Below are 23,386 nucleotides of genomic sequence, written 5' to 3' on the forward strand. Positions count from 1 at the left end.
AGCCCAATAGAGCATTATCAGAGAGTTTTCACTGACTGAGTATACTTCTTCCACGCTGTATGAAGTTGTCCAATCATAAACGAGCAGTAACACACATGAGAAAAAGAACATGCTCCAAAATAGCTGAGAACAGGCTACTCTTGTGTGAGTTTACAGACATAGGTGTGATTACTGACATTTTTGAGTTTTCATTTCCAGACAGACAGTGTTCAGGGAGGGGCGCTACAGCATAGGTGACAGTGCTTAGGTGAGGAGGAAAGCTGATGGAAGAGTTTGTAATGTAAAACAGCTATGTCAGCTAAGCTGCCTCTACCCCATACTGACTGCTATGACATTTGAAAGGTGTTACTCATCTGTTCTCTAATGCTAGCACTTTCTAGTCTTGCATGAGGTGAGACCAGGAGATCATGGCTGTCTGTCATTATATCTCACATAGGTGCGGACTCTACTGAGCAATTTTGAGGATGTGTTCTTTTTATCATGTATGTTGTTGCTTGATTATGATTGGGCAATGTCATACTGGGGGAAGACGTACACACCCCCAATTCAAAACTGTTTGATAAGGCCCAATTGGACTTAACAGAAATGAAAGAAGCACTCTATGGCTATGTGCACACGATACAGATTTGCTGCGGATCCGCAGCAGATTTTTCCGCACAGAAACGCTGCAGATCCGCACAGTGATTTAAAGTACCATGTAAATCAATGTAAAAAAAAAAAAAGTTGTGCAGATGGTGCAGAAAAATCAGTGCAGAATTGCTGCGGATTTAAAAGAAGTGCATGTCAGTGTTTCTGCAACCCTCTATAATAAAAATCCGCAGTGGCAAAAAACGCACAAAATCCGCACAAAATCCACATCAATTCCGCGGCAAATCCGCACAAAATCCACATAAAAACCATGGCAAATCCGCTGCTGTGGATTCTGCCAGGAGATGCAGATTTTGTGCAGAAAATTCTGCACCACTTTTCCTACATGTGCACATAGCCTTATAGAGTTTTTTTCCCTAAATATATAGCAATCATAATATTATACAGCATTGTATACTTACAGTTGTTTATTTTGCCTTTCTACTCTGCTAATTCTACTCTTTTCTATATGTAGAAATAAGAATTGTCTTGTCCCTGCATAAATCATTCTTCCCTTCAACTACTGACCCAGCTGTGTTATGGATCCCAATGGCTAGGGGATCGCACTGGACAAGCAAAAAATAACTCAAATAACGGACGAGCTCTAGGGTGATGGAACCTGGGCTGACCGCTGCCCTACTCCTGACAAACACAACTAGAAATAGCCAGGGAGCGTGCCTAAGTTGATTCTAGACGCCTCGCGCCAGCCTAAGAGCTAACTAGCACTGCAGAGAAAATAAAGACCTAACTTGCCTCCAGAGAAATAAACCCCAAAGGTATAGTTGCCCCCCACATGTATTGACGGTGAAAATGAGAGGAAGGTACGCACATAGATATGAAAATAGAGTTAGCAAAACGAGGCCCGCTATAACTAGAAAGCAGAAGGATACAAAAGGGGTCTGAGCGGTCAGCAAAAAACCCTAATCAAAAACCATCCTGAGATTACAAGCACCCATGTGCCAACTCATGGCACATGGGGAGCACCTCAGCCCACTAGAGCTTCCAACTAGCATAGAGTAATATTTAGCAAGCTGGACAAAAAACAAAACAACTGAAAAGCATAACTTAGCCTATCCTGAGAGATCTGGAAGCAGGTAGTCAGAACCAAACTGAGCACATCTGAATACATTGATAGCCAGCAAGGGAATGACAGGAAAGCCAGGTTAAATAGGAAACACCCAGCCTCAGATGGACAGGTGGAAACCAGAGACCGCAACCCACCAAAGTCACCCAGTACCAGTTGTAACCACCAGAGGGAGCCCAAAAACAGAATCCACAACAGTACCCCCCCCTTGAGGAGGGGTCACCGAACCCTCACGAGAACCCCCAGGGCGATCAGGATGAGCTCTATGGAAGGCGCAGACCAAATCAGTCGCATGAACATCAGAGGCGACCACCCAGGAATTATCCTCCTGACCATAACCCTTCCACTTAACCAAATACTGGAGTTTACGTCTGGAAACACGAGAATCCAAGATCTTCTCAACAACATACTCCAATTCTCCCTCCACCAGCACCGGAGCAGGAGGCTCAACCGAAGGAACAATGGGCACCTCATACCTCCGCAATAACGACCGATGGAACACATTATGAATAGCAAACGATGCTGGGAGATCCAAACGAAAAGATACAGGGTTAAGAATCTCCAAGATCTTATAAGGACCGATGAACCGAGGCTTGAACTTGGGAGAAGAGACCTTCATAGGGACAAAACGAGAAGACAACCACACCAAGTCCCCAACACGAAGTCGGGGACCCACGCGGCGACGGCGATTAGCAAACTGCTGAGCCTTCTCCTGAGACAACTTCAAATTGTCCACCACCTGATTCCAAATCTGATGTAGCCTGTCCACCACCACGTCCACTCCAGGACAATCCGAAGGCTCCACCTGACCAGAGGAAAAACGAGGATGAAACCCCGAATTACAAAAGAAAGAAGAAACCAAAGTAGCAGAACTAGCCCGATTATTAAAGGGAACCTGTCACCACGTTTTTGGAAGATGGGATAAAAATAGCGTTAAATAGGGGCAGAGGTGGGCGTTACATTAGTGTGTGTGTTATGCGTTTATTACCCACCTAAGTTGCCGAAATAACTTTGCAAAGTCTCCGTTTTCGCCTGTCAATCAGGCTGGTCAGGTCGCATGGGCGTTGTCTTCCCCCAGATTTGGCGTAGTTTTCCGTTGGTGGCGTAGTGGTGTGCGCATGCCCAAAGTCCGGAATCCTCTTCCAGGGGATTTAAAATAGCGCGGTGTTCGTTATTGCATTGGTGATCGGTGGGCGCGGCCATCTTCCTTTGGCCGCGCGTGCGCAGAAGCGGCGCTCTGCTGGCCGCGGCTTCAGGAAAATGGCCGCGGGATGCCGCGCGTGCGCAGATGGATATCGCGGCGGCCATTTTCCTGAAGCCGCGGCCAGCAGAGCGCCGCTTCTGCGCACGCGCGGCCAAAGGAAGATGGCCGCGCCCACCGATCACCAATGCAATAACGAACACCGCGCTATTTTAAATCCCCTGGAAGAGGATTCCGGACTTTGGGCATGCGCACACCACTACGCCACCAACGGAAAACTACGCAAAATCTGGGGGAAGACACCACGCCCATGTGACCTGACCAGCCTGATTGACAGGCGAAAACGGAGACTTTGCAAAGTTATTTCGGCAACTTAGGTGGGTAATAAACGCATAACACACACACTAATGTAACGCCCACCTCTGCCCCTATTTAACGCTATTTTTATCCCATCTTCCAAAAACGTGGTGACAGGTTCCCTTTAAGGGCAAATTCGGCCAGTGGCAAAAAGGCAACCCAGTCATCTTGATCAGCAGAAACAAAACACCTTAAATAAGTTTCCAAGGTCTGATTAGTTCGCTCCGTCTGGCCATTCGTCTGAGGATGGAATGCAGACGAGAAAGACAAATTAATGCCCATCTTAGCACAAAACGTCCGCCAAAATCTAGACACAAACTGGGATCCCCTGTCAGAAACGATATTCTCCGGAATCCCATGCAAACGAACCACGTTCTGAAAAAATAAAGGGACCAACTCAGAGGAGGAAGGCAACTTAGGCAAGGGTACCAAATGAACCATCTTAGAAAAGCGGTCACACACAACCCAGATAACGGACATTTTCTGTGAGACAGGGAGATCTGAAATAAAATCCATGGAAATGTGCGTCCAAGGCCTCTTCGGGATAGGCAAGGATAACAACAACCCACTGGCCCGAGAACAGCAAGGCTTAGCACACACTTCACAAGACTGCACGAAGGTGCGCACATCCCTTGACAAGGAAGGCCACCAAAAAGACCTGGCCACCAAGTCTCTAGTACCAAATATTCCCGGATGACCAGCCAACACAGAAGAATGGACCTCGGAGATGACTCTACTGGTCCAATCATCCGGAACAAACAGTCTTTCTGGTGGACAATGATCAGGTTTATCCGCCTGAAACTCCTGCAATGCACGACGCAAGTCTGGGGAGACGGCGGACAATATTACCCCATCCCTAAGGATGCCAGTAGGCCCAGAGTCTCCAGGAGAGTCAGGTACAAAACTCCTGGAAAGAGCATCTGCCTTCACATTCTTTGAACCTGGCAGGTATGAAACCACAAAATTGAAACGAGAAAAAAACAACGACCAATGAGCCTGTCTAGGATTCAGACGCCTGGCAGACTCAAGGTAAATCAGATTTTTGTGATCAGTCAAGACCACCACACGATGTCTAGCACCCTCAAGCCAATGACGCCACTCCTCAAATGCCCACTTCATGGCCAAAAGCTCCCGATTACCCACATCATAATTACGCTCGGCGGGCGAGAATTTTCTAGAAAAGAACGCACATGGCTTCATCACCGAGCCATCGGAACTTCTCTGTGACAAAACCGCCCCCGCTCCAATCTCGGAAGCATCAACCTCAACCTGAAAAGGAAGTGAAACATCTGGTTGACATAACACAGGAGCAGAAGAAAACCGGCGCTTAAGTTCCTGAAAGGCCTCCACAGCCGTAGGAGACCAATTAGCAACATCAGCACCCTTTTTAGTCAAATCAGTCAAAGGTTTAACAACACTGGAAAAATTAGCAATGAACCGACGATAAAAATTAGCAAAACCCAAGAACCTCTGAAGACTCTTAACAGATGTAGGTTGTGTCCAGTCACAAATCGCCTGAACCTTGACGGGATCCATCTCAATAGTAGAAGGAGAAAAAATGTACCCCAAAAAAGAAATCTTCTGGACTCCGAAGAGACATTTCGAGCCCTTCACAAACAGAGAATTGGCCCGCAGGACTTGAAACACCTTCCTGACCTGTAGAACATGAGACTCCCAGTCATCAGAAAACACCAAAATATCATCCAAATACACAATCATAAACTTATCCAGATATTCACGGAAAATATTGTGCATAAAGGACTGAAAGACTGAAGGAGCATTAGAAAGTCCAAAAGGCATTACCAAATACTCAAAATGGCCCTCAGGCGTATTAAATGCGGTTTTCCACTCATCACCCTGCTTTATCCGCACAAGATTATACGCACCGCGAAGATCTATCTTAGTGAACCACCTAGCCCCCTTAATGCGAGCAAACAAATCAGTCAATAATGGCAATGGATACTGATATTTGACTGTAATCTTATTCAGAAGGCGATAATCTATACAAGGCCTCAGGGAACCATCTTTTTTAGCCACGAAAAAAAAACCTGCTCCCAGAGGGGACAAAGATGGACGAATATGTCCCTTTTCCAAGGACTCCTTAATATAATTCCGCATAGCAGTATGCTCTGGCACTGACAGATTAAATAAACGACCCTTAGGGAACTTACTGCCAGAAATTAATTCTATAGCACAGTCACAATCCCTATGAGGAGGGAGCGAATTGAGCTTAGGCTCCTCAAAAACATCCCGATAGTCAGACAAAAACGCAGGGACCTCAGAAGGAGTAGATGAAGCGATTGAAATCAGAGGTGCATAATCATGAACCCCCTGACATCCCCAGCTTAACACAGACATTGTTTTCCAATCCAGGACTGGATTATGAGTTTGTAACCATGGCAGACCAAGCACTAGTACATCATGTAAATTATACAGTACAAGGAAGCGAATCACCTCCTGATGAACGGGAGTCATGCGCATGGTCACTTGTGTCCAGTACTGCAGTTTATTCATAGCCAGTGGTGTAGAGTCAATTCCCTTCAAAGGAATAGGAACTTCCAGAGGCTCCAGACTAAAACCGCAGCGTTTGGCAAATGACCAATCCATAAGACTCAGGGCAGCGCCCGAATCCACATAAGCATCGACGGAAATGGATGACAGTGAACAAATCAGAGTTACAGACAAAATGAACTTAGACTGCAGAGTACTAATGGCAAAAGATTTATCAACCTTTTTTGTGCGTTTAGAGCATGCTGATATAACATGAGCTGAATCACCACAATAAAAACACAATCCGTTTTTCCGCCTATAATTTTGCCGTTCACTTCTGGACTGAATTCTATCACATTGCATAGTCTCAGGTGCCTGTTCAGAAGACACCGCCAACTGGTGCACAGGTTTGCGCTCCCGCAAATGCCGATCAATCTGAATGGCCATAGCCATAGACTCATTCAGACCTGTAGGCGCAGGGAACCCCACCATAATATCCTTAATGGCCTCAGAAAGACCATCTCTGAAGTTTGCAGCCAGGGCGCACTCATTCCACTGAGTAAGTACCGACCATTTCCGAAATTTTTGACAATATACTTCCGCTTCATCATGCCCCTGAGAGAGGGCTAATAAAGCCTTTTCAGCCTGAATCTCCAGGTTAGGTTCCTCATAGAGCAATCCCAGTGCCAGAAAAAACGCATCCACACTGAGCAATGCAGGATCTCCTGGTGCCAATGCAAATGCCCAATTCTGAGGGTCGCCCCGCAGGAAAGATATTACAATCTTGACCTGCTGAGCAGGGTCTCCAGAGGAGCGAGATTTCAAAGAAAGAAACAATTTGCAATTGTTCCTGAAATTCAGGAAGGTAGATCTATCTCCAGAAAAAAACTCTGGAATAGGAATTCTAGGTTCAGACAAAGGAGTGTGAACAACAAAATCCTGTATGTTTTGAACTTTTGCAGCGAGATTATTCAGGCTGGAAGCCAAACTCTGGACATCCATATTAAACAGCTAAGGTCAGAGCCATTCAAGGGTTAAGAGGAGGTAAGAAGCAGCTAGACAGCAATTAAAGGCTAGGCAGCAAAACTCTGAGGGGAAAAAAAAAAATTAAATTTCCCTTCAACACTTCTTTTTCTCCTGCTTCAGCCCAAACAATTAACACTTTGCGGGCCGGCTATACTGTTATGGATCCCAATGGCTAGGGGATCGCACTGGACAAGCAAAAAATAACTCAAATAACGGACGAGCTCTAGGGTGATGGAACCTGGGCTGACCGCTGCCCTACTCCTGACAAACACAACTAGAAATAGCCAGGGAGCGTGCCTACGTTGATTCTAGACGCCTCGCGCCAGCCTAAGAGCTAACTAGCACTGCAGAGAAAATAAAGACCTAACTTGCCTCCAGAGAAATAAACCCCAAAGGTATAGTTGCCCCCCACATGTATTGACGGTGAAAATGAGAGGAAGGTACGCACATAGATATGAAAATAGAGTTAGCAAAACGAGGCCCGCTATAACTAGAAAGCAGAAGGATACAAAAGGGGTCTGAGCGGTCAGCAAAAAACCCTAATCAAAAACCATCCTGAGATTACAAGCACCCATGTGCCAACTCATGGCACATGGGGAGCACCTCAGCCCACTAGAGCTTCCAACTAGCATAGAGTAATATTTAGCAAGCTGGACAAAAAACAAAACAACTGAAAAGCATAACTTAGCTTATCCTGAGAGATCTGGAAGCAGGTAGTCAGAACCAAACTGAGCACATCTGAATACATTGATAGCCGGCAAGGGAATGACAGGAAAGCCAGGTTAAATAGGAAACACCCAGCCTCAGATGGACAGGTGGAAACCAGAGACCGCAACCCACCAAAGTCACCCAGTACCAGTTGTAACCACCAGAGGGAGCCCAAAAACAGAATCCACAACACAGCTGGTCCCTTCTCCCCATGCTATTGACTTTTGCAGTGACTTATTATTTATACAGGGAAAATTGTCCTCCTGTTTCTACATAGAGCTTAGAAATTCAGCTAACCTGTTTTTAATCACATGATGTCATAGACCTAATGGAAAAGAGAAGAATTAACTGGGTAGAAAGGCAAAATGAGCAATTGTAAGTACAAAGTGCCATATACATGACAATAATGCAATAATAATAATAATATAATATAATGTTATTCTCTGCAGCTACTATTATTTCATGTGTACAGTTCAACATAAAAAAAAATTGGTAAAAGATGCTCTTTAAATAATAATAAAAATAATTATTATTTTATTTCTATAGCGCCAACATATTCCGCAGCACATTACATTTTAGAGGGGACTTGTACAGACAATAAAAGACATTACACCATAACAATAAACACATAAATCAACAGATACCAAGAGGAGTGAGGGCCCTGCTCGCAAGCTTACAATCTATGAAATGCATGTATAGTGTGATATGTTACTATCCTGCTGTATTTAGGCTTCAAGCATTACAATAAAACTATCATCTGTCACTAAAAAATCCTGCTCTGCTAAGATAGTGATATGAGTCCATGATCCAGCGTACGCAAAAAAAGCTGGAAATTGAGCTGTTGAAAGCAGGAGATATCTAGCCTTTTGTTCACTGCTAATAGCTTGAGTGAATACTAATGATTGACATTTTAATGTTAAAAATAAAAAACAGAAAATTCCCAAAACAAAAGAAATGTTTTTGACATATTTTTTTTCTTGTAATGATACATTCTTTTTAAAATGATTCCTTTGTTCCCCAGATACAGTCTCCTGTTCGTTCATCAAAGTATTTCTCAACGAGATGCCCTAACATAAAGCATAATTACTTTCAATTTTGGAACCATAAAAGCTGCTCTTCCCATTGCCATACTTCCATTTATTATTTCCAAATGACTGTTGATTGCACATATTAATATATAGGATGGGTAGAATTTCTCTGTATGTCTTTTATTCTGTGTAGTTCTGCTTTGGAAGAATACACAAGGTGAAAGCTGGGCCTGCAATATGTTTGATTAGCTACAATGTAATGGCATTCCCATAATGATAAATAAGTAACGTAACTGTAGGGAAAAGTGTGCTGCACTTATCATAGAACCCATTTCTGGAGTGCAACAAAATTGTTGGCTACTCATAAAAATTAATCATCCCAACCCATTTAGCTAAATCAGTGATGTCATAGAAAAGCAATACCGGCTTCCTTCATAAATGTTGTTTTAAGAAACCATGTCAATATTGTTCAGTAGAAGCCAACGAGATTGCAGATTTGTTTTTTTCAAAGGCTTAAAAATGAATTGACCTCTTGTAATGTTATGGGGGGTTTCTAGTCAATGACAAATGTTCTGACAAAGGCTCAAGCTTATTAAAAATACAAAAAAAAGGTTATTCTTATCCACCAGCAATTCCCCACAGGTACTGTTACGGTGCTCATCTGCACTCCACAAGTCTTTTTTCTGGTCCTGACTCCTGACCTTGACACATGGGCTGATATGTCTACGCCACCAACTGCATGGTCACAGCTGCGACCCTTCTTAGCTAGGGATTAACTGAGCCTACTTCCAGTTAGTTCTCCAAGTTGTTTGGAACAGCAACCTCCCTGCCGAATTCCTTTAAAACCTCTTTATAGGAGTTCCTAGAAAAATTGGTGCTTTGATTTTGTTTGAAGGCAAATATTGATCTGGTTTAGATTAATTTAGATTAATTGATAATACTATTAACAGTTCCCTCAGGGAAGAGAGGAGATTTTTGTTAATGTAATGCAAGTGTTTCTGTCTTACAGCTGCTTCCATATCTTCAATCCAATCTAACAGGATTTAGGCACCTTGAAATTCTTAACTTCAAAAAAGGGAGTGTAATTGTGAACAGCAAGCTGAAATTTAGCGAATCTGTGCCCTATAACGTCACTGAGGCTGTCCATTGTGTGTTAGAAGATTTTTGCAATGCTGTAGCTCAGCTCCTCAATTTACAGATCGACAGTTACTCACTTGACATCGAGCCAGGTAAGAATCTTGTATTGGCAAAAAGTAAGTGTAAGACCATAACATGTCACCGCAGACGGCGTAGGGCACGCCATTCTTCACCCATGCCAACTTAAGAGCACCTGCTTAAGAGCCCTTCATTTTAATTACTTCTCCAAGCAAGTCTTTTTTAGCTTTCAGTGAGGTTTGGCAAAGACCCGGTAAGGGTCGAAACGTAATTTTACCTTCAATGTCCCAACTTTCTATGGTGTTTTCCCTACACAAGTAATAAACACTTTTTTTCAACCAAAATCATTTATTGAGTGCGACTGTTTCCTCTCCGAGTCTGGTCTTTTGGGTTTACCCAAGTTCAGTCTGCCCCTCCTGACTAGCAGAGTGCGCTTCATTTATTTTTACTAAAAAAAAAAGGATTAGGCATGTTCAATTCAGCATGTTTGGTCCCTATTATCTTATATTTTGATAGTTCAGACGTTTCTGAAAGTAGCGATACCAAATATGTATAACTTTTTTGTTAGTTCTTTTATGTTTTTTCTTAATGGGGCAAAACGGGGGTGATTTGAACTTTTATAGTGTTTTTTATTTTTTCCTTTCATTTTTTTTTCATTTTTACTGACTTTAGAGGACTTGAAAATGCAATTGTTTGATCGTTTGTGCTATACATACCAGGGAATCAGCAATGCTATGTATAGCAGAAATCACGATCTTCTGTGAAGATTCATAGGAGATTCAGAATGACAGATAGGGAGGTCATCAGAAGACCCCCGAATGTCATAATAACTCATCGGCGCCCCACAATCACATGACAGGGGCACCGATGGGTGGGATCAATGAAGCACTTCCACCTGACACATGTTAAATCCCGCTGTCAGTGATTGACAGAGAGATTTAACTGGTTAACAGCCACGGACCAAACAACACTTCACTGGCAGATGTTAGAGGCACTTGATGGCTGGTCAAATCAGCCATTAAGTACAGGGAAAGATGTGGGCTCTGAGTGTTATCACTAAATAATTAATTCTTATTTACATCCAGAGACTTAGAGCCCATCTTGAGCTGGTCCTTACTCCTACGTGTCCTTACTCACTGACACTATTTTAGCATCCCTATATCCACCACAACACCCACACCTCCGCGAGGTCCAACTGATGAGGGCAAAATATATTTGCCCAAATGCAGCCATGTAAAATGAGAAAGTATTTCAAAATACAGCTTCATGATCGCATCTCACTGCATGGACCTGCCGGACACTTCTCCTGACCTGATCATGATGTATTTCTGTGCATCTGTCACTCCCAGGTCAGGAGAGCCGAAGGTCAGTCTGAGGATCGCGATGCGATCCTCGCACAAGTTATACGGCCGTTTGTCTGCGCCCATAAAGAAAAAATCTGTCCTTTTGAAAAAAATTATAACTTTTTAAGAAATAAACTATTTTGATAAAGGCCAGAATGAATGGTATACACATGCTTATAGATGAAGGTTAAGTTACCATACTACCTTCCTCCATATTCTCAGCTATTAGTTCTATTTTACATGATGCTATCTTCAATAATAAATGAATTTCTGTTCTAAGAGTGCAAACTAATCTAACGCAGATAGAGTATCTGTATATAGAAATAATAACAGCTCCCGATATCGAAATATAATGTAGATTTATTCAGATGGTTTCTTCTAGAAAAGTCAGTACTATAATATTCATTGGAAAATGGACTGCGAGGACAGCATTTCTTAAAGATGTCCAAAGCGCCAGTGCACGAGCATTGAGATAATACCTCTGATGATCGAATATAGTACTGATAACAGTCCTGCATCTATTCTGCTTAGCTACATGAGCTACGTAAGAGATGACTAAATAAAGTGTAAATTAAAGTCGATGTTTACTTCATGTGAAATATAATCACTGGGCAGCTATAGCAGAGGAACATAAATATGCCAATATACACGGACACCTCCTGCAGCTTTAAAATATGAAAATGGTTTCTTCGGTGTTTATATAGGATTTGTTTGATGATCTGTTTTTTAGAAACAAGGTTGAATATCACAATATGATACATCATTGTAATAGCGCTTGTCTCTGTACCTTGTTTCTTCCGGGAAAATTGGCCGCTTAATAGCATTTTGTTATTATCCTTGCTCATAACAATGCTATAATTCTAAATATTCATTTAAAATCAAATTAAATAATCATACATAAAGTATTAGGCATTGAATGTGCATGCAGAATATCTTAAACATAAATGTAAGTGGAGCAAAAACTACTTTAACTCCTTCAGAACCCGGGCGATTTTCCATTTTTTTGCTTTTTCCTCCCCTCCTTCTAAGAGCCATGAATATTTTTATTTTTCCATCCATATAGCCATGTGAGGGCTTGTTTTTTGCGGGATGTGTTGTTCATTTGAATGACACCATTCATTCTGCCACATAATGTAATGAAAAATGGCAAAAAAAATTCCAAACGCCCGGAAATTTCAAAAAAAAAGTTCAATTCCACAATGGTCTTCTGCTTTTTTTTATTTACCATGTTAAATACATATGGTAGAACTGAACTGGCAATATGATTCCCCAAGACAGTACAAGTATGCAGATAGTAAACATGTATCTTTTTTTAATATTATTTAAGTGGTGAAAACAATTCAGAAATCTGTAAAACAAAAACGTTCACTTTTGTCTCCATTTTCTGAGACATAACAGTCTAATTTTTCAGGATATGGGGCTGTGTGAAGGATTATTTTATCACCCTGAGCTGACGTCTTTACTTTACATTTTGGGGTAGATACGATGTTTTAATCGCATCTTACTGCATTTTATTGCAATGCTGTGAATTTTGTAGAATCCCACCAATTAAATGACCGCCTGATAGATGGTGTGAACCGGGTCATGTTTGGTCTCTGAGTAACAGTATAAATATATATATATATATATATATATACACTCACCGGCCACTTTATTAGGTACACCATGCTAGTAACGGGTTGGACCCCCTTTTGCCTTCAGAACTGCCTCAATTCTTCGTGGCATAGATTCAACAAGGTGCTGGAAGCATTCCTCAGAGATTTTGGTCCATATTGACATGATGGCATCACACAGTTGCCGCAGATTTGTCGGCTGCACATCCCAAAGATGCTCCATACAAGGCAGGATGGATCCATGCTTTCATATTGTTTATGCCAAATTCTGACCCTACCATCCGAATGTCGCAGCAGAAATCGAGACTCATCAGACCAAGCAACGTTTTTCCAATCTTCTACTGTCCAATTTCGATGAGCTTGTGCAAATTGTAGCCTCAGTTTCCTGTTCTTAGCTGAAAGGAGTGGTACCCGGTGTGGTCTTCTGCTGCTGTAGCCCATCTGCCTCAAAGTTCGACGCACTGTGCATTCAGAGATGCTCTTAGGCCTACCTTGGTTGTAACGGGTGGTGATTTGAGTCACTGTTGCCTTTCTATCAGCTCGAACCAGTCTGCCCATTCTCCTCTGACCTCTGGCATCAACAAGGCATTTCCGCCCACAGAACTGCCGCTCACTGGATTTTTTTTCTTTTTCGGACCATTCTCTGTAAACCCTAGAGATGGTTGTGCGTGAAAATCCCAGTAGATCAGCAGTTTCTGAAATACTCAGACCAGCCCTTCTGGCACCAACAACCATGCCACGTTCAAAGGCACTCAAATCACCTTTCTTCCCCATACTGATGCTCGGTTTGAACTGCAGGAGATTGTCTTGACCATGTCTACATGCCTAAATGCACTGAGTTGCCGCCATGTGATTGGCTGATTAGAAATTAAGTGTTAACAAGAAGTTGGACAGGTGTACCTAATAAAGTGGCCAGTGAGTGTATATATATATATTATATATATATGTATATATATCCCTACTGTGATCCCCAGGGGTACAAATATCTTGGAAATTGGAAATCTCATAATTTTCTAAAGCTGAAATTACATCCCATGGCCAGCCCTGTTTTGAGTCATCAAGGGGAGGTGTATGGGTGTTATTTAGGTGCTGATTAAAGGACAAGGTGATTTATTACCTAGATTGCTGCAGAAAAATCTCAGTGTATGTATGATTTTCATTCACTGGACGTTTTCAATTCAAGTGCTCTCCTTTGCTAGCTAAGCCATCTCTGGGGCCTTCGTAGTAAGTTTCTTTTGTTTCTCCTTTTATTCTATGTAATTGTATATGCTGTATTGTTTTGCCCCTTTGTAAAATCTTTTGTATAGTTTTAAAAACAATGTCTATTGTTCTGGATTTAATATCAAATTTAATAGTCGTGTTCCTTTTGTTCTGTAAACCACACTCCTGAAAACCATACTAAAATCCAGGAGTCCGATCAGCCTGTGAAAAAAAAATGGTGGTGGCAGCGAGTAGTTCTGTGGTTATCGTGGAGTTAGCAGTGACCGTACTGGGTATATCTTTATTACATGTGTTGGAATTGGAGGTGTATATACCATACACTCACTGTTAGGCCTCCAATAACCGGCCTATTTGTGGTAACAGCTGCAGCATCATTCATTAATCATCGGCTAATCATGTAATTGTCCTGATGATATGGGCCAGCAGAGGGCTGCTTTGTGACAAAAAGGTAATGGGGGTTGTTCAGCGTGACTCCCCTGACTGTGATCATCGACAATTGGTGGCAGTGGTGAGATCTGTGAGACCCCTCCAGTGTCACTCTTTGACTCTTTCCTAAAAAATTATGTTAAAAAAAAACATTTTTTTTGGCTTGTCCCTAGAATCAGAGGCTTAACTATAACAGGGCTTCCCATCGACTATGTTTTGTTTCTGATACTATTACTACTGTAGATTTCATATGTGGCAGAGGGTCCCTTGAGGTATCTGGGCCTTGGTGTGACTGCTGTCACTCGACCCCAGAGAGATTTGTTCTCGCTTAGAATAAGCCATCAATATGTTATAGATGAGGTGTTTGATCCCCAGAGATTAGAAATAATTATTGATTACATTTTGCAATATCCAAATAGTGTGTCCAGTGCTGGTATTGAACATAAGATGGGTATCTCTGTCCCATTGCCTCCAGTGTTTCTCCATGCACAAATAAGTATTGATGTGCAATGAGTATTCACTTGAATAAAGATGAGCAGTTATTTCAAGTACAGGGCTATGTACATACAGTGGAGAAAATAAGTATTTGATACACTGCTGATTTTGCAAGCTTTCCCACCTAGTAAGAATGGAAAGGTCTGTAAATTGTTATCATTTTACACTTCAACTGTAGGGGACAGAATCTTAAAATAAAAAAACTGAAAATCACATTGTTTAATTTTTAAACTAGTAAATTGCATTTTATTGCATGAAATAAGTATTTGATCACCTACCAACCAGCAAGAATTCTGACTCTCACAGACATGTTAGTTTTTCTTTAAGAAGCACTCCTACTCTGCACTCATTAGTCATTACCAGTATAAAGTGCACCTGTTTGAACTCGTTACCTGTATAAAAGACACCTGTCCACTCAATCAATCACACCCTAACCTTTCCACCACGGCTAAGACCAAAGAGCTCTCTAAGGACACCAAGGACAAAATTGTAGACCTGCACAAGACTGGGATGGGACTCAAGCCAATAGGCAAGAAGCTTGGTGAGAAGGTAACAACTGTGTGCACAATTATTAGAAAATGGAAGAAACACAAGATGTTTGCCAATCTTCCTTGGTCTGGGGCTCCAAGCAGGTTCTCACCTCGTGAGGTAAGGGTGAGTCTGAGAAAGGTCAGGAATCCACCCAGAACTGCATGGGAGGACCTGGTCAATGACCTGAAGAGAGCTGTTCTGCAGCCAAATTGGCTCAGAGACAAAAAGAGTTGAAATCAACTACTTTTGTGGAGAAAGTTGTGCTGTACCCTGCCATGGCCACTAACAGAAGCTGGCCAGCTTTGCAAGTGAGTACTACTTACTGGCAGTTGCCGCCACCAACACCGATAACAACTGATCAGTTGGGGTGCCAGGTGATGGGCCCCAGCCCATCAGACATTGATCACCTATCTAAAGAATAGGTCATCAATGAAAAAGTAGAGGACAACTTGTTTAAGAAATTTGCTTAATTTGCTGATTGGCTTTAATTTTCAAGTTCCAGAGAAGGATCTAGTTACTTATGACACCTTTCATGCATAATAAATAGAAAAATTGCATTATAATTATTTCATCATTATTGCATTGCTAGTAGCTAGCCTATTACATCATCTATTTAACCTGTTAAGACTTGAGAATTCTATCATTTTAGGGTGACCAATCAAAAATGCCAACTCATCTCCAATGACATAATCATAATTAGGGTATGTCTCCACGTTCCGTACGGCCGACGGTATCGCCGCAGCGGCGAAGCCGCTCGGCGCTGCCGCTCGGCGCTAAGCCCCGCCCCCTTAATGGGACGCGATCATGCCGGATGTGTTAACTCTTCACATCCGGGATGATCGCTCTGTCCCATAGGGCCCTGTGATATGCCTTGCGGGGACGCTGCGTCCCCGCAAGGTGTACGGGCATGCTGCGATCTGAAAAGACGCGCAGCATGTCCGTAGTCGCAGGGCCGCCGCGTGCGGGTTTCCACGCATAGTGGAGACGGGATTTCATCAAATCCCCTCCACTATGCTGGAACATCTGGATGCTGCTTGTTTGACGCTGCAGCGCTGCGCAGCGTCAAACAAGCAGCGTTTCCTGAACGTGGAAACATACCCTTACAGTTTCATCACCTACTTTTATAAATGTTCTCTGTTTAAGATAAACAGGTTTAGGATTTCTTAGCTTAGCTTCTTAGCATATTGACATGTTTCTATATGTTTTTCAGTTACACCTCATTCTTACACTATCAAATAGGATAGCTTTTGTTACATATGAAGAGAAGTCACTTTTGTGTGACAAAGGCAAAATTTGACTACGATGATAAGAAAAACCTACAACCTGTCCTGTATTTTGGTTGCAGAATAGGAGATCAGGACAAAAGTTGGGCTCCACACATATGCTGCAACAAATGGGCATCACATCTTACCCAGTGGTTGTATGGGAATCTATGCCTTTTGCAGTCCCAATGATCTGGAGAGAACCAACCGATCACACGCAGTTTAATGGAAGCTCTGAATATAAGTCAAAATCCAGAGGAACAGAGGCTATTCATTAATTCATCCAAAACAAGCCTAAAAGCCGTCTTGCTACAAAACGGCAGTGCGCCACCTTCAATTCCAGCTGGTTATGCAGTACACAAGAAACTTATATCAACATGATAGTCGTGCAAGAGAATATCACAACAATAGGAGACTGGCCTCTCTGACATTCACTTCTTCGAGGGAGTAAAAATGTCCTGCATCCAGGACTTATTGACCCACATAAGATTTTGTTACCACCATTGCATACCAAGTTGGGCCAAATGAAGAACTTTGCAAAGGCAATAGATAAAAATGCAATAGCATTCAAGTATCATATTGATACATTTCCAGAGTTCAGTGAAGCAAAGATAAAGAAAGGAGTCTTCAGTGGACCTCAGATTCATAAGCTTCTTCAAGATGAGGAGTTTTTCCATTTGTTGCAGCTGCATGGGTAATATTCGTATTAGTGGTAGCTATTTTTTGAGAAACTCAAAAGCAGATAACTATGAAGATTTCCTTGAAAAATCTCCTCAAAACATATAAGAATCTTGGCTGTAACATTTCCTTAAAGACTCATTTCTTACACTTTTAGACTTTATTCCACCAAACTGCGGAGTAGTGAATGAGGAGCATTGTGAGAGATTTCATCAAGATATTGTGGTTATGGAGAAAAGATATCATAGAAAATGCAATCCATCAATGATTGCAGATTACTGTTGGACAATTGTAAGAAATGATCTGATGCAGGAGTATAAGAGGCAAGCAAAAAAGAGTTGTCATTGAATGGGAACCAAATTCTGTACTGCAATTTCAGTAACTTTATAATTTGCAATAGTGTTTAGACATGTTTTAGATATTTGAATTGATGCTAAGTTTCTTTTAATTAAACTTCAGAAAATTCTCAAAGCAAAATATTCTGCATCTTTTTATTTGCAAAAATAATAATGCTTCAAAGTAAGGCAACTTTTATGTATTAATCATAAGTAGCAATAAATAGGAAAAGTTTTTGATTTCATAGAAACAAGAGCCAACAAAAAAATTGACATTGTCAGATTTGAATTCAAGAGGCCAAATAATTAAGAAATGGATAATTTCATTACTGAACCTGACAACTTTTGAAAACATGTGGAATAGTGTTATTGGTGGAGATATTGAGGGTTGAATCCCCCACCAATCATACACTGATGGCCTGTCTTAGGGTACTGTCACACAGTGGCACTTTGGTCGCTACGACGGTACGATCCATGACGTTCCAGCGATATCCATACGATATCACTGTCTCTGACACGCTACTGCGATCAGGGACCCCGCTGAGAATTGTACGTCGTAGCAGATCGTTTGAAACTTTATTTCGTCGCTGGATCTCCCGCTGTCATCGCTGGATCGTTGTGTGTGACAGCGATCCAGCGATGCGTTCGCTTGTAACCAGGGTAAACATCGGGTTACTAAGCGCAGGGCCGCGCTTAGTAACCCGATGTTTACCGTGGTTACCAGCGTAAAAGTAAAAAAAAACAAACAGTACATACTCACATTCCGGTGTCCTTCAGGTCCCTTGCAGTCTGCTTCCCGCTCTGACTGACTGCCGGCCGGAAAGTAAGAGCAGATCACAGCGGTGACGCCACCGCTGTGATCTGCTTTCACTTTACGGCGGCACTCAGTCAGAGCGGGAAGAAAAGACGGCAAGGGACCTGAAGGACCCCGGAATGTGAGTATGTACTGTTTGTTTTTTTTTACTTTTACGCTGGTAACCACGGTAAACATCGGGTTACTAAGCGCGGCTCTGCGCTTAGTAACCCGATGTTTACCCTGGTTACCCAGGACCTCGGCATCGTTGGTCGCTGGAGAGCGGTCTGTGTGACAGCTCTCCAGCGACCACACAACGACTTTCCAACGATCACGGCCAGGTCGTATCGCTGGTCGTGATCGTTGGAAAGTTGCAGAGTGTGACAGTACCCTTACTCTCTGACTATCAACAGGTAAAGAAGAAAAGTTGTTGATTAAAGGTTATCAAGCACTGGGCAAGTAGCAAATATATTCTCATATATCATCATGTTCCCGTAAATTAGATTTTTTTTCATGTCTTTCCAGCTGACCAGGCTGACGTGTGCAAGTTCATGGCATGTGATGAGTTTTCAGAATGCTCAGTAAACTCCAACACAAAGGAAGCTTCCTGTCTATGTAAACCTGGATATATGAATATTGATGGACTGCCATGCCAAAGTATTTGTGAACTGGAACCCAATTATTGCTCGAAGGGTAAAAAATGCAAAATTGAAGATGAAAAAGGGGCTGTTTGCAGGTAACACCAATCTGATGCTTTCAGAAGTATTCAGATTATTTATGGCTGTATGGCATGTTTTTTGTCATGTTGTGTTGTGGAATATACTTTGAAGATTTTTATCTCATATTATGAAAATACTTAATACATCTATTAGCCCAATATTCCGCATATAAAATAGCGTACTTACCAACATACAGAAACCAAAAATAAGTTAAGTCCAGATACCCATTTTCTTTCCCTGGACATGAAGATCTGATAAATGTGATGCCCTTAATGGTGCATGCCAACATTTTCATGTGATGGCTCAGTGGTTAGCACTGCAGCCTTGCAGCGCTGGGGTCCTGGATTCAAATCCAACCAAGGACAACATCTGCAAGGAGTTTGTATGCTCTCTATGTGTTTGTGTGGGCTTCCTCCGGGTACTTCGGTTTCCTCCCACACCCTAAAGACATACTGATAGGGAATTTATATTGTGAGCCAAAATGGGGACAGTCTGTAAAGCGCAGTGGAATTAGCGGCACTATATAAGTGAGTAAAATAAATTAATTTGTCAGTGTTCAAGCAGCATGAAAGTTTCCACATTAGTGAGAAACTTTTAGAGGTCCTCATTACACTATGCTAACCACTGAAGCCCCCTGATTGCTGGGTACCTTTTAGTGGTGATTTTCCTAAAGCGACTTTTTCTGCGGCTGTGTTTTTCTATACTGGAAAAATAAGATTGCTGCTGCCAATTAACAAAGTCCAGAGCAGCAGCAAAAGGTGTCACTGGACCCCAGTAGAGTGAATAAGGGTATGTAAAACAACAAATGAACAGCAATGTAAAATAACTTGTACATAAGTTCAATCTTTTTAACCTTCTTCTAACCACTGTAGGTTTTAAAAGATGACAAATGGTTAAAAGAAGTCAGTAGTCCATTCTTGTGTCTTCCTCATGGAAGTTCACTATTGACATACACAATAAACTGTATGTATATATGTATATATATACACACACAGTATATGTCAAAAGATGCCTCTAAATATGTCTAAAAATACTCTGCATGAAAAACACCTTCATGTTCCTGAATACTCTTCCTATAACAAAAACAATATGGGAGAGCTGGCATCATAAATACATAGTGGTATGTACCCTAGAAGCTCAGTTTATCGCTTTGTTTTTTTTATCACTCTGATCCTATGGAATAATAATCTTTTATAGTGGACAACAACTTTAAATGATATGCACCCTCAGTTTATGGCACTGAAATAAAACAAGTCCTTACATAAACGTAATAATCAAAAAGATATGGCTATGGGAAACTAAAAAAAATTCTGCATCCTGAAGGCCTGAAACTGAACAGGTATAGGTAGAATCACAGCATTCAGGGGTTTTTTTTGTTTGTGGTTTTTTTATATTGTTATAGGAGCAGAAAAAATGATCTCCTAAAGAAAGGGATCTATCACATGACAGACACAAATGGTAATGGACAGAATAAATTGAATATAATCAGGTCTTTTTGGGTTCTGTTAGGGTGTCTATCTTTTTTGGAAAAAAAAGTGCAGCATATTACACCAGTTCTTCCAGTGAATATAACGGCACTTACGACCGCGCCTCCTAACAAACGCTACAACATGAGTATGAGTCTAGCCAAACAATTGAAATTTAGAGAGGGCCCCTAGAGACAGTTCTACCAGTGGGCCCGATGCACCCCTTTCCTTTACTGATTGCAATTCATTATATTTCAAATATACAGGTGGTTCTCACAAAATTAGAATATCATCAAAAAGTTAATTTATTTCAGTTCTTCAATACAAAAAGTGAAATTCATATATTATATAGAGTCGTTACAAACAGAGTGATCTATTTCAAGTCTTTATTTCTGTTAATGTTGATGAGTATGGCTTACTGCCAATGAAAACCCAAAAGTCTTTATCTCAGTACATTAGAATAATTAACAAAAAACACTTGCAAAGGCTTCCTAAGTGTTTAAAAGGGTCCCTTAGTCTTTTTCAGTAGGCTCCACAATCATGGGAAAGACTGCCGACTTGCCAGATGTCCAGAAGGCAGTCATTGACACACTCCACAAGGAGGGTAAGCTGCAAAAGGTCATTGCAAAAGAAGCTGGCTGTTCACAGAGTGCTGTACCCAAGCATATTAATGGAAAGTTGAGTGGAAGGAAAAGGTGTGGTAAAAAGGTGCACAAGCAACCGGGATAACCGCAGCCTTGAAAGGATTGTTAAGAAAAGGCCATTCAAAAATTGGGGGGAGATTTACAAAGAGTGGACTGCTGCTGGAGTCATTGCTTCAAGAGCCACCACACACAGACATATTCAGGACATGGGCTACAAGTGTTGTATTCCTTTTGTCAAGCCACTCATGACCAATAGACAATGCCAGAAGCGTATCTAAGCCAAGAAGAAAAAGAACTGGACTGTTGCTCAGTGGTCCAAGTTGTTGTTTTCATATAAAACAAAATGTTGCATTTCATTTGGAAATCAAGGTCACAGAGTCTGGAGGAATGGTGAAGAGGCACAAAATCCAAGCTGCTTGAGGTCGTGTGAAGTTTCAACAATCAGTTATGGTTTGAGGAGCCATGTCATCTGCTGGTGTAGGTCCACTGTGTTTTAACAAGATCAAAGTCGGCGTAGCCGTCTGCCAGGAAATTTTAGAGCACTTCATGCTTCCCTCTGCCAACAAGCTTTTTGGAGATGGAAATTTCATTCTCCAGCAGGACTTGGCACCTGTCCACATTGCCAAATGTACCAATACCAAGTTTAAAAACAACAGTATCACTGTGCTTGATTGGCTGCAAACTCGCCTGACCTTAACCCCATAGAGAATCTATATGGTATTGTCAAGAGGAAGATGAGAGGCACCAAACTCGACAATGCAGATGAGCTAAAGGCTGATATCAAACCAACCTGGGCTTCCATAACACCTCAGCAATGCCACAGGCTGATCGTCTCCATGCCACTCCGCATTGATGCAGTAATTGATGCAAAAGGAGCCCCGACCAAGTATTGAGTGCATTTAGTGATCATACATTTCAGTTGGCCAATATTTTGGATTTTAAAATCATTTTTCAAGCTGGTGTTATAAAGTATTCTAATTTACTGAGATAATGACTTTTGGGTTTTCATTGGCTGTAAGCCATAATCATCAACATTAACAGAAATAAACACTTGAAATAGATCACTCTGTTTGTAATGACTCTATTTATGAGATTCACTTTTTGTATTGAAGAACTGAAATAAATTAACTTTTTGATGATATTCAAATTTTGTGTGAAGCACCTGTGTTTGTCTTGCCTGCAATACCAAACACTAATTATGAATAAAAGGCACTGATTGTTGTTCATTTTTCTTTTAGTATTTATAAAAGAAAAGATCCATTTCCTTAACCTGGAAATCCTTATAAGTTCAAGATTGGCTTCAGCAATAAACGAGTTAAATAATAGCCAATATACTTTGGATGATACCAGAAAGTCTGTTTCTAATAAAACCTTCTAAATCAGTAGTCATTACCAGCACCAATTCAGGTTATACGATGAAATGATCACTGAATTCTGCATTGTATAGCCTGCACTTTTTGCTCAGCAGTTGTAGTTTTCTTGAAGTATTATACCTTCCAATGGTCATACAGTCATATGTGGCATCGACCGCTTGTTTGGCTCCATCTTCACATTATCAGAATTACTGCAGAGTTATGTTGTGCATGCAGTGAGCTCTTGGCAGACGTTGTAAGTTGCTTCTAGGGTGACTTAATGATTATTCTTCATCTAGCAACTTTGACACCATCTGATTGCTTCATTTATTGTCTCTAACATAAAATTAGTCTTGTTAATATCCGTGTGTGCTCACAGAATGTTGGGAAAAACAGTCAGACAATATGAATTAATTTAAATTATCCAGTTTTCCTAGTGTGTGAGTTAAAACAAACTGATATTGTGACAGTGTCCATGGGCGCTAGAAATGAACCCTGCAAACCTCTTCTTACTTGCCGAGAATCCCCTGAATTTAGTTTGATTTGTAGGCCAGGTGTGACATAATCATTGTAGCGTGACACACGCATGGCATCATGCTGGGCCTACTAATCAGAAGATGCAGCAGGGATCCTGGCAAATAAGAAGTTGTTCTCAGGAAACCTGTCCAATGGTCAAAAATTGCTGACCTGACCGCTGGACCAGACTCTTGTAAATCAATAGACCTTCTACAAGGTGAATTGACAGAGTTTCTAACTCTTGTCTCTTAAATCCCAAATCACTCTTAATTTTAACACCAAAAAACCCACAATGCCGCACATGTAATCACTTAGA

At 41.5% G+C, this 23,386-nt stretch overlaps 1 protein-coding gene across 1 annotated transcript in view; it reads left to right on the top strand.

Moving 5' to 3' along the window:
- Positions 1-23,386, top strand: part of IMPG1 (interphotoreceptor matrix proteoglycan 1) — a 742,521-nt gene that overhangs the window by 663,694 nt on the left and 55,441 nt on the right. The window contains exons 14-15 of the mRNA XM_077289856.1: positions 9,531-9,750; positions 18,899-19,109. Coding sequence (XP_077145971.1) covers positions 9,531-9,750; positions 18,899-19,109 — 431 coding nt within the window. The remainder of the gene's footprint in view (positions 1-9,530; positions 9,751-18,898; positions 19,110-23,386) is intronic.

This window comes from Ranitomeya variabilis, chromosome 2 (assembly GCF_051348905.1).
Source record: "Ranitomeya variabilis isolate aRanVar5 chromosome 2, aRanVar5.hap1, whole genome shotgun sequence".
NCBI classification, from domain to species: Eukaryota; Metazoa; Chordata; class Amphibia; order Anura; family Dendrobatidae; genus Ranitomeya; species Ranitomeya variabilis.